Here is a 12812-nt window from a genome sequence, read left to right as displayed (position 1 = left end):
GTTGAACCATCCTTGCATCCCTGGGATAAATCTGACTTGGTCAGGGTGTATGATCTTCTTGATGACCCTCTGTATTCTTTGCCAGTATCTTGTTAAGGATTTTTACATCAACATTCATTAGGGAGATTGGCCTGTAGTTCTCTGTTTGGGTTGTGTTTTGTTTTTTTTTAAAGAAATGCTAGGTTTTGGACCTAAGCCCTTCACACTGAGCTATATCCTCAGCTTTTTCTTTTTTTTTAAAGACACGGTCTTGCTTAGTCACTAAGTTGCCAAGGCTGGACTCCAACTTGCAATCCTCCTGTCTAAACTTCCCAGACTGCTGAGATTACAGGCATGTGACACTACGGCCAACTAAAATATACCTTTCAATTAGGCAAGTTAACATAAGAATTATACTAAGAAAAATGAAAATAGTTAACATTTATTGAATATTTATGAAGCGTATTTACTGAGCCAACAAATGCGCTCTCATTTTATCCATGCAATAATCTAATGAGGTAGAGTTTTCTTATCCCCCCCCCTTTTTTTTTAACCGGGGATCGAACTCAAGACCTTGTGCCTGCAAGGCAGGCAACAGCATCTTATCCCCATTTTAAAACTAGGAAAATTGAAAGATAGGTTAATTAACTCACACAAGGTCACAGAATTAGTCAGAAATAGAGTAGATCTAGGAACTGATCCCCAAAGTCCAAACCAAGTTAAGCCAAGTCACCTTACATTAAATCATCTAATCAGACCTGCCCTGAGCACAGGTGAACATGAGAACAGGGTGGGACACACACACACACACACACACACACACACACACACACGTACATCCCCCCTGCCAGCCTGTGACACTTCACTGCCCCACTCCGACTATGCCCCACCAGCTGCAGCACTCCCTCTCCCCAGGCAACAGCTTGGGTCCACCATTCACTAACACAGACTGATACTCTTGCTGTGGCCAGAAGCAAGAAGAACCTTCTGAGAACTGACAGAGGTGAACTCTATCTGGAACACGCCGGCAATTAAGCTTGCCAAAACTTAGAAGACTGATCAATCTGTTAACTTCTTTTCGAATATTCATCTGTTTTGTAGATGTCCCACCTATAAACCACAACCTTTCAGATACCTTCAACTCTTAGCTACCCATTGGTTAAATAGAAAGAGTTCCAATTACAAAACAGTCTAGTTAAGAAATCAGTTTTTTCTACAAACTTTATAGAATGAAATTTGCCCTAGGATTTTCACGTGCTAAAATGTGCTTACTGTCACACACTCACAATAGCTTGTACACGCCCAGCACCTTGGCACCCTCACACTCTCCTCCTCATTCAGTCTCCCTGGGTGAGTAAGGCCATCCTCTCCACTTCATAGATGAGGAAACACACGCCTGCAGATGCGGAGCAATTCACCCAGAAGCACACAGTTTGAGAGTAATGGAGCAGGACTCAGGACTAAGGTGAACTCTAACACAAGCCAGAGAAATGACAAAGAATATAATCCTTGGTGTCACGGATCATTCAGAACCAGTGTCTTTAAAGTCTTCAGCCTTTATTGTGAACATCAAATGCAACTATGCCACAGAATCTACCATGGCCAGATGAAATGGAGGACCAGTAGAGAAAATGCCAAGTTAGGTACCTATTACTCATTTGTAATTGTCATTTAACTGGCTCTGAAGCTCCTGAGATGCCATTTTAGAAGGGGAAGAAAGGGATAAGGCTCAAGGAATGGAACTTAGATATGAAGTCATGGTGCTAACATTCAATTACAGATACACAACTACATCACCTCACACCACCAAGGGATAACAAAGGCTGCCATGTAACTCACCCAGCCCTGGGTGCCCTGGCACTGCCACAGGTCTTAATTCTCTCCTGGTCTTACTTAAAAGCACTTTCAAAGAACAAGCAGTAAACTGCTTATTTCATCTAAAAGAAGGAAAAAACAGGAAATAACCCAAATGCTAAATTGACCATGTTAAATTGATCAATTAATACGGCCAATTTACTATGATACTTTAACTCAATGAAATACTACATCCAGGTATATAAAAATAGTTAACATAGGGGTGGGGTTTTAGCTCAGTGGTGCCGTCGCCTGCCTCGTAAGCACAAGGTCTCGAGTTCCATCCTCAGCACCAAAAAAAAAAACAAAACAGTTAACATAAAAACTGCTCTTGTAATTTTTGAAATATGCTTTCTATATCCTTTTAAATTCTGTAAAATCTGTGGTAATGTCTCCTAGATCTTAATATTGTAACTTAAAAAATGTATAACTGATATTGTGTAACAGGAAGAAAAGTTCTAAAAGACCAGGGGAATTGGGAGGGGTAGGGGAAGGGAAAAAAGGGAAAGGAAAAAAATATGAGAAGAGGAAAAAAAATGGAAACAAGGTCTTTGCAAATAGGGGAGGGTGGAGGGGGTGAAGGGAGGGCAAGGGAAGGGGAAAAAAATAAGAACCAAGAGACTCATGTAATGGTACGAGATCCCAATGATGAATGTAACTGTGTTTTATACCTAAAATGGACCAATAAAGTTAATGGGGAAAAAACCAAAAAAAACCCAAACTGCTCTTGTATAGTAAATAGAGGAAGGAGGTGGCCTAAAAAATAATGGGCTATAGATTCTAAGTGCAACATATAAAAATATGTTCACATGTGAACAAATTAAGAAAAATATGCATGTTTTATGGGAGCTGGATGCTTTCTGGTCCACTGAAGGTTTCTTTCACAACACATAAACAACATCACAGAAGAAAAGGCTCTTAATAAAAATAGGCTCAATCATGGTCATAATTGGAGAAATGCAAATGGAAAAATATCCTGCCAGCCTCATTTTTCTTCCATGATTTTATCAGGAACCTGAAACCCGGGTCCTACTCTCGTGAGCACATCTGAGGCAGCAGTGTCACCTGACATGCTGCTGTGGGACATCGTGGCTCAGCATCTGCAGAAGGCAAGCCAATGGCCTCTATCCAACATACAAATGCACTGCACCTTGACCCAGCAAGTCTACTCCTGGGAATGCTTTCAACAAATGCACTCACACGTGAGCAAGATAACAGACACACGGGTTGTTAGCTGTGATTATTGGTTACTTCCAAAAGCCTGGAAATCCTCAGCTGTTGGCAGACTGTTAAACAAATTCTGGTTATTCAGATAATGACATATCGAGAGCTATTAAAAACGTGGCAGTCCCCATGTCCACCCACACAGAGACCTCCCCAAGATGTAAAGTGAGTGGTATTTGGGATGGGGGGAATATATGCATACACATTTGGCTGTATGTACTTGGATGATCTCTGAAACTGGTAACGCTGATGGCTTCTATGGAGCAAACTGGGTGGCAGGGACAAAAAAATGGGTCTCACACAGTTTAACCTTCTGAACATTGAACCATGTGCATATGCATCATTTAATAAAATAAGTTAAACTGAAATGCATAAATTTTATTTCCTTTGGTCACTAATTTTTTTATTCCAAAGTGTGGGTGAAAGTTGTGCATGGGTTTTAACCAAGCCTCCAGGTGCTCACTTCATGGTCCCTTGCCCTCCCTACCTTGCCAATGCCTGGACCTTCATGGTGTGCCGCTCCTCCTGCTCCGCCACCTTCCTTTTCAAGGTGTCCACCTCTTGCCGAAGCACAGCCGAGTGCTCCATCTCACCATCAAGCAGGTTCCGCAGCGACCTGGGAAGACAAGTCCCAGCAGTTCAGATGCTGTCAGCTAGAGCTCATCAAGCCCAGGAAACAGGTCTTTTTTTTTTTTTTTTTTTTTTTTTTGGTACCAGGGATCGAACTCAGGACCTTGTGCTTGTGAGGCAGGCACAGTGCCACTGAGCTACATCTCCAGCCCAAGAACACAGTTCTTGACCTCAGTCAGTTCCTCACTCACTCACTATCCATAAGGCTCTGCACATCTGTCTCATATGAACTGATATAAGGAGATAGCAACATGGGACAAGAGCCTAAAAACAATGATTCTGATGAAGCCCAAGGCAATCACCTGTGACATGTTCTTCTGTGTCCCAGTTCTCCTGTGAGCAGGCCACACATCTGACAGCTCAGGTCAAGGGAAAACAGGGAATTGAGCAGATCTCAGGCAAGTCTCCTTAAAGACACCCCTTTCAAAGGTGTAGCACATTAAACAGAGACATTTTGTCACAAACACACTAAGAGATTTAGCAAAGGAAAGGATGTCACAAGAGGCCAAAAGAATAACCTACAGCATAAAAACAGACTACCTGCTCAGATTATGGGACAGATGTCTGGTCTCACTTCTACCACTACCCATAAACCACACTTTGAGCTATGTTTTGTTACTGTCCCCAGGCTAAACAAACACACAGAGCAGTGTACATAGCTGTATGGTTAGAGGCATCTGTTTCATATTCCCAAATTTCTTGACTCCCCAAACATGCTTTGTATATCTGTCATTCCTGGTCTTTAAAAATGGAAAGGAATAGTAGGTCTTCTAGAAATCATCACAAATTACCATCTAGAAATAAGCAAACATGATTCTATTGATCATTTAATTCACTGCACCTGAATAGAAAACAATGCCCCAACTGTGGTGCATCAACACACCAAATCTAAAGGACTTTTAAAAGGTGACAATAGAATGTAACAAAATATTTGGCCCCTCTCCCACCTCCATTATTCACTGAATTCTCCAAGACCTGTGTTCTTTGAGAGCTTAGAGAAAATTCCCTTCATGAGCCCTCAGGCCTCCTGACACAAACATGCTGATATTCTTCCCTCTTTGGGAAGAAGAAATTCACAGGCGGTGAATAATATTCTTCACAGGTAGACAAATCCTATGGCTTCTTCCAAGATAACAGCTCTAGCTGAAGCATGAAAAAAGAATTCTTCAGCAGCTACAGCCCTTTGTTCAAAGTTTATCTCAGTAGAACACTGTGCTTTGTAAAAATTCCTTTTAAAAATATTTTCTTTTGTTTTAGAAATTATGCTTCTTTGCTTTCATATGTTTCCATAAAGGGCGAGCAAGAAGCTTGTCAAACAAGGCCCACAATAAAGTCTGAGAGCTGTGATTGGTTGTCACCATGAATCCTTAATTCTTACTCTGAATAAAGAAATAAGAATCCGCAGACACCGCAGAGGGGTCCCTGGTCACAGGGAACCCGACCCATTCAGCCCGCGCCCTCCACAGCAATCCATTTAGCAGCATGGGTGCCTGCAGGACCCCCACCCCCACTCCCTCACTTCTCTGGCCTCTTGGCTGTACTGCCACCTGCTTCCACACTACAAAGACACAGGGGACACCGGACCACCAGACCACTGTGCTGGGTAAGTTGGAGGGATCATCACCTCCCGTTGGAACCAGGACTATCTTTAGAGGAAGGGCAGCTGGAACCTGCAGTACAACCCTACAGAGTTCAACGCTACAGGAGGACAGGGAGCTCAACCTGGGACTTGAAGCCAGAAATCTGCCTGAATCTCACAGGTCTGAGACTGGCTTGCTGAGACTCAATGACTTATATCTATCTGCACACTGCTACCCATGTTGTCTACTGTGACAGCAGAGACATACCCTGAAGGAGGCCCTTCATTTTCATTTTTATTTTTTATTTCCAAAACTAGTATTATTGGGGTTTTTCTCTCCTCTTATCTTTAATTTTTTTTCCTATTCTTTGCAAATTTTTGTTCTTCTCTTTTTTTTTCTTCTTTCTTTTCTCTTTCCTTTCTCTCTCTCTCTTACACTCACATCCTGCTGTCCCACATTGTTCAACTCCCTTTCTGTTCCTGATCTGGCCCTCATTCGGATTTCTTCTTTATTTTTCTATTATTCTTTTTTTCCTTCTCTGGCCTGTGTCCTCTGGCCTCACTGCTAACCTTCCCCTATCCTTCTACTTATCTGTCCCTCCCTCCCTGACTCCTTCTAACTCCCCATCCCGAAGGGTAAAGTTGTTATATTGAAGAGTTTATTCACTATAAACATATGTTGGGTTGGTCCTTGATTTTGATTTAATTCATACAGTTAAAGGTGATAGATTAATAACTACCACAAAATGTCATTTTCTAAGATGTACTTGATGCTATATGGTGTTGCTGATTGTATCACTTGGGCTAAGGTGTTGTGATTGATCTAGTCAGTGGTCCTTCCTGGTATAATGAAAATGAGATAGCCTCAGAGTCATTAGAGACTCAAATCTTAAAGACCAGCTACATCTGGAAGACGCCTCTGAGAAGCAATCATTCCATTCCATAAGGGTTCGAATTACAAGCAACAAAGATACTTACAATAAGCAATTTCGAAGTATCAACCCAGGAGTTAAGCCAAGGCCAGTACCAAAAAAAAAAAACAAAAATGAGAAGACATTTAAGCAAGGCACAAACTCAGATGTCCACCTCACCAAGGGTAAATCCCAGGGGAAACCAGGTGGAAAAGTCTGATAATCAACCACCTGGACACCCTGAACTGATAGCACAGGAAGTAACAAAACAGATGAATGAGGCTCTAGAAAAATTCAAAGCAGACATAATCTCCCAGATATCTACAGAGATGGTGAGCAGAGTGAAAGACATGATTAGAGGCTCTACAACAGAAACAGACTTTAAAAAAAACAGGTGAGTTCAGAAACATGCTGAAAGCCATGAATACCCAGCATAAGAAAGAAATGGAAACCAGGATTGCCCAACATAAGAGAGAAATGGAATCCATGAAACAGATTCAAACAGATATTCAGGAGATTAAAAACTCCATTGAAAGTATCCACAGCAGATTAGGGGAATCTGAAGATAGAATATCAGATATAGAAGACAGGATCATGGTTAAGGACCATGAAAACAGAGATTTCTAAAAAATAGTAAGGGACCATGAGAAATCAATCCAGCAACCGCTAGACGACGCAAAGAAGAATAAATAAGACTGATAGGAGTCCATGAAAAAACAGGAGAAAGTACAATTGATATAAAAAAAACTGTTCACAGAAGTAATAGTGGAAAACTTCCCAGACAGAGGTAGAGAATTGGACATACAGATGAGTGAGGCATATACAACTCCAACTAGCCATGATCAAAAAAAAATCTACATCTAGACATATAATAATCAAGATCCCAGAAACCCAACAGAAGAACAAAATCCTACAAGCAGTTAGAGAAAAGAAACAAATCACCTATGAAGGAAAGCCCATCAGAATCATGGCAGACTTTTCAACACAAACCCTCAAGTCAAGGAGAGCCTGGAGTGAAGTATTTCAAGCCCTAAGAGAAAATAACTTCCAACCTAGACTGTTGTATCCTACAAAATTATCTTTCAAAATTGATGGGTAAATTAGATACTTCCATGACAAAGAACACCTGAGAAATTTCATGAACACCAAACCAGCCCTACAAGCAATTCTAAACAATATCCTAGAAAAAAAACAATGAAGGTCACAACTCCATGAGGCCCAACAGAGGGAAGCCACCAGGCAAGGTAAGACACTAAAGGGAAAGGGGGAAAAACAAATAAAAGAGCCAACAAAAGTAAAACATTACAACAAAGATGAATCAATATCTGTCAATTATAACCATCAATGTTAATGGCCTCAATTCACCAATCAAAAGAAAGAGCCTGGCAAAATGGATTAAGAAGCAAAATCCAACAATATGTTGTATACAAAAAACACACCTAACTCAAAAAGAAATTCGTAGATTGAAAGTAAAAGGATGGAAAATGGCTCGCCACAGGAAAGGAACCCAGAAAAAAGCAGGGGTAGCAATATTATTTGTAGACAAAGTAGATTTCAAACAAAAGCTAATTAAGAGAGACAAAGATGGTCACTACATCCTTGTGAAGGGAACAATCCAAGAGGAAGACATGACAATCATAAATATATGTGCACCAAATATGAATGCCCCCAACTACACAAAACAAATATTAATGGACATGAAAAACCACATAAGCACTAACACAATTGTAGTGGGGGACATCAATACCCCACTATCACAAATAGATAATCTAGACAAAAAATTAACAATGAAATTCTAGAACTGAACCAAGTTATTGAACAAATGGACTTAATAGATGTTTACAGAGTGTTCCACCCCACAAAATCAGAATACATATTCTTTTTGGCTTCACATGGGTCACTCTACAGAATAGACCACATTCTAGCTCACAAGACATGTCTAAGTAAATGTAAAAGAACTGAAGTTATCCCCTGTATATTATCAGACCATAGTGCAATAAAATTGGAGATCAATAACATAAGAAACCACAAAACCTCCACAAACACATGGAAACTGAATAACAACCTCCTGAACAACCAATGGGTCACAGAGGAAATTAAAGAAATTAAACAGTTTCTACAAGTAAATGATAATGCCAGTACAATATACAGGAATTTATGGGACACAATAAAACCCAGTTCTACACGGGAAATTCATAGCAGTGAATGCCCATATTAGGAAAACAGAGAGAACTCAGATAAATAACCTAATGCAGAACCTCAAGCTCCTAGAAAAAGAAGAGCATAACAAATCCAAAGCTCGTAACAGACAGGAAATTAAACAGATCCGAGCAGAAATCAATGCAATGGAGACTAAGAGAATGATACAAAAAAATGAATCAAAGAGTTGGTTTTTCAAAAGAATAAATACAATCAATAAAGCTGTAGCCAACCTCATCAAAAAAAAGGAAAGAAAAGGCACAAATCCATGCAATCAAGAATGAAAAAGGTGAAGTCACAACAGATCCAACAGAAATTCAGAAGATCATCAATCAATACCTACTTCGAGAATCTGTAATCTATTTTAGTATATGTGCTGCCAAAGCGAGCACTAGAGAACCTGTATGCTAATAAAATGGAAAACACAGAAGAAATGGACAGATTCCTAGATACATATGAATTGCCAAAGTTAAATGAAGAAGATACAGAAATTCTAAACACCCCAATTATAATGAGTGAAATTGAAAATGTAATAAAAAATTTACCAACAAAGAAAAGCCCAGGTCCTGATGGCTTCACTGCTGAATTCTACAAGACATTTAAAGAAGAACTATCAACATTACTCCTTAAACTCATCAAGGAAATTGAAAGGGAAGCAAGGCTTCCAAATTCATTCCTGGAAGCAAGTGTTACTTTGATTCCAAAAACAGGGAAAGACTCAAGCAAAAAAGAGAACTACAGGCCAATCTCCCTAATGAACACAGATGCAAAAGTCCTCAACAAGATACTGGCAAACAGAATACAGAGTGTCATCAAGAAGATCATATACCCTGACCAAGTCGGGTTTATCCCAGGGATGCAAGGATGGTTCAACATTCATAAATCAATAAATGTAATACAGTATATTAACAGAGTCAAGGACAAAAACCATATGATCATCTGAATAGATGCAGAAAAGGCATTCAACAAAATCCAACACCCATTCATGATAAAAGCCCTACAGAAGATTGGAATAGAAGGTCTTTATCTCAACCTGATTAAGGCTATCTATGAAAAACCAATAGCCAATATCATACTAAATGGTCAAAAACTGAAACTTTCATGCTAAAATCAGCAACAAGACAAGGATGCCCACTATCACCACTCCTGTTCAATATAGATCTGGAAACATTAGCCAAAGCAATTAGAAAAGAGAAATAAATAAAAGGAATAAAGATAGGGAAGGAAGAAGTTAAACTGTCATTATTTTCTGAAGATATGATACTTTACATAGAAGACCCAAAAAACTTGGCCAAAAGACTTCTAGACTTAATTGACAGATTCAGTAGAGTAGCTGGATATAAGGTCAACACTCAAACAACAATAGCCCTTTTTTTTTTGGTACTAGGGATTGAACTCGGGTCCTTGCGCTTGCACAGCAGGCAGCGAAACCACTAAGCTAAATCCCCGGCCCCTACAATAGCCTTCTTGTACCCAAATAACAGACTCACTGAGAGAGAAATTAGGGAAACAATTCCTTTTACAATACCGTGCAAAAAGATGAAATATCTAGAAATCAATCTAACAAAAGAAGCAAAAGACCGCTACATTGAAAACTACAGCACTCTGAAAAAAGAGATCGAAGAGTATACAAGAAAATGGAAAATGGCCATACTTCCAAAACTACTATATAGATTCAATGCAATGCTGATTGAAATTCCAACAAGATACTTCACAGAACTAGAGAAAACAATACAAAAATTCATTTGGAACCAGAAGAGACCTAGAATAGCAAAATCAATTCTAAGCAACAGAGACATGGCAGGGGGTATCACAACCCCCAACTTGAAACTATACTACAAAGCTACTGTAATAAAAACAGCATGGTACTGGCAAAAGAGCAGACCTGGCGATCAGTGGAATAGATTAGAAGATGCAGAAGCAACTCCAGACATACTCAGCTACCTCATCTTTGACAAAAGAGCCAACCACCCTCATTGGAAGAAAGATAGCCTATTTAATAAATGGTGTTGGAAAAACTGGATTTCAACCTGCCAAAGATAAAAACTAGACACATACCAATCACCATGAACTAAACTAAGATCAAAGTGGATTAAAGATCTAAATATTAAAACAGAAACACTAAACTTGCTGGAAGATAAGTTAGGTAGAACTCTTGAAGACATTGGTATAGGAAAAGACTTCATGAACAAAACCTCAGCAGCAAGGGAACTACCAGAAAGAATCAACAACTGGGATCTCATCTTATTAAAAAGCTTCTGCACTGCAAGAGAAACCACCAACAGAGCTAACAGACAACCTACAATGTGGGAAAAAATTTTTAGCAGCTGTACCTCAGACAAAGGACTACTATCTAGAATAGATAAAGAATTGAAAAACTCAGACCCCCCAAATTCAGAGACCCAATTCAAAAATGGGCATCTGAAATGAAGAGACATTTCTCAAAGAAGTAAAAGTAGCAAATAAACATATGAAAAAATGTTCAACATCACTGGTCATTCAAGAGATGCAGATGAAAACAACACTGAGATTTCACCTCACCCCACAAAGAACGGCTGCTATCTAGAAATCAACCAATAATAAATGCTGGTGGGGCTGTGGGGAGAAAGGAACCCTTCTCCATTGTTGGTGGGAGTGCAGGCTGGTGCAACCACTGTGGAAGTCAGTATGGAGATGCCTCAAAGAACTAGGGCTGGAGGTCCCATTTGACCCAGCTATTCCCCTGCTGGGTATCTTCCCCAAAGAATTAAAAAGAATCAATCATACCACAGCGATATATGTGTATCCATGTTTATAGCAGCACAGTTTGTAATAGCTAAAGCTTGGAAGCACCCCAAGTGCCCATCAACTGGAAACTGGATAAAGAAGATGTGTTTTTTTAATAAAATGGAGTACTACTCAGCCATAAAGAATGAGAAACTGGAGTCATTTATAACTAAATGGATGCCCATCGAGGCCATCCTCTTAAGGGAAATAAATAGGACACACAGGTGTAAATACCGAATAGTTTCTCTAGTGTGAGAAACTGAAAGTGTAAATAAGGGTTAAAATGATTAAAATGAATAACTGATAATTTGAAATAGGAAAAAAAGTCCAAAGAGGTAGGGGTGAAGGGAGGGGAAGGAGAAAGGAAAGAAGGGGAAGGAAAAATTATGAGAAAAGAAACAAAAATGGAAATGAAGTCTATGTAAATAGGGAGGGGTGGAGGGGGTGAAGGCCACACAGGTAATGGGGAAAAAATAAGAATCAAGATTCATCATGTACAGGAACAAGGACCCAGTGATAAATGTAAACTTATTGTATACCTAAAATGTACCAATAAAAGAACTTAAGAATAAAAAAAAATTTTTTTAATTAAAAAAAAAAAAAGAAAGAAGAGGGTGGCATATGCTTAGAAAGCTGAGGCAGGAGGACTGCAGCGAATCCAGGCTAGCCTGAGCTACGTAGTAAGTTCAAGGTCAGCTTGAACTACATAGCAAGACCAAAAAAAGGAGAATGACATAAACACATACTCATGTGTATTCAAGCACACACACACCCCTAGCTCCTGCAGGAAGATGATCATCGCAGGCAAGCCTTCTATTGACCACCCATTGTCAAGACATACTGGCGTGGAGAAACTCAACTTCAGTCAGATGTTAGCAATAATACCAGACAGCATCTAGCATTGGTTTCAACCAGGAAGAAAAGAATAAAGCCCTTTGCCTACTCAGTATCTAAAGTGAATTTGGAAAACTCAAAAAAATCCATCTTGCCCTAAATATCCTTGACTTGGACAAACTTTAAGGAAAGCATTTGAGTGTCTGGAACATGACAGACAGGTCCTCAATTAAAGGTCACTCAAAAGACTGCTATAGGGGTAGAGAAGTGAGAGGGAGAGGGTGTGGGGTTTTCTTATTGAGGTGAAGGAAATGTTCTAAAACTGGTGATGGTTGCATGTATCTGTGAAGTGTACTAAAAATCAATGGACTGTATGTTTGAATAGGTGAGGTGTGTTAGATGTGAATTATATCTCAATAAGAGCTGTTTTTAAAAAAAGAATGAAAGACTACTCTTTGAAATTCTTAAGTTTGTTCTAAGACAGTGCCATTATTATTAGGTTTTCATTCCTTGCTTGCACATAAGCCTCAATAGATATATCACAGTGGCATATCAAGACAAAAACTAAGCAACAGCCAGACACTTTTGCCAGTAAAGCAAAATTTCCTTCATCTGTTATGATCTCTCTGTGTCAGAGGTGAAAGGCCATCCCTCAATAGCGAAGATCCCAGTACCTGTTCTCTTCTTCCAACTCATCTTTCCTGTTCATCATGGCCACGATGGCTTGTCTCAGTTCATCTAAGGAAAGAAAGAAAAGTCAAAATCAATCAGCTGACCTTGGCTGTTACCCACCTCTCTGGATTGTAAGTTATTAAGGAGAGCCTGTCTAAATGAGC

The 12812-nt window shown here is 39.5% G+C and overlaps 1 protein-coding gene across 17 annotated transcripts in view; it reads right to left on the bottom strand.

The window, feature by feature from the left end:
* Snx29 (sorting nexin 29) overlaps positions 1-12812 on the bottom strand; it is a 543288-nt gene that overhangs the window by 408196 nt on the left and 122280 nt on the right. For all 17 annotated transcript variants that reach the window (XM_087208901.1, XM_087208905.1, XM_087208903.1 and 14 more), the window contains 2 exons: positions 12651-12714; positions 3545-3673 (listed from right to left, as the gene is read on the bottom strand). In XM_087208901.1, the coding sequence (XP_087065027.1) occupies positions 3545-3673; positions 12651-12714 (193 nt within the window). The remainder of the gene's footprint in view (positions 1-3544; positions 3674-12650; positions 12715-12812) is intronic.

Source organism: Heterocephalus glaber, unplaced genomic scaffold (assembly GCF_053883595.1).
Source record: "Heterocephalus glaber isolate CG9 unplaced genomic scaffold, H.glaber_assembly_v1.0 deba00000943, whole genome shotgun sequence".
NCBI lineage: Eukaryota > Metazoa > Chordata > Mammalia > Rodentia > Bathyergidae > Heterocephalus > Heterocephalus glaber.
Note: the sequence above shows the minus strand (reverse complement) of the source record. Positions and strands in the feature narration are given on the sequence as shown.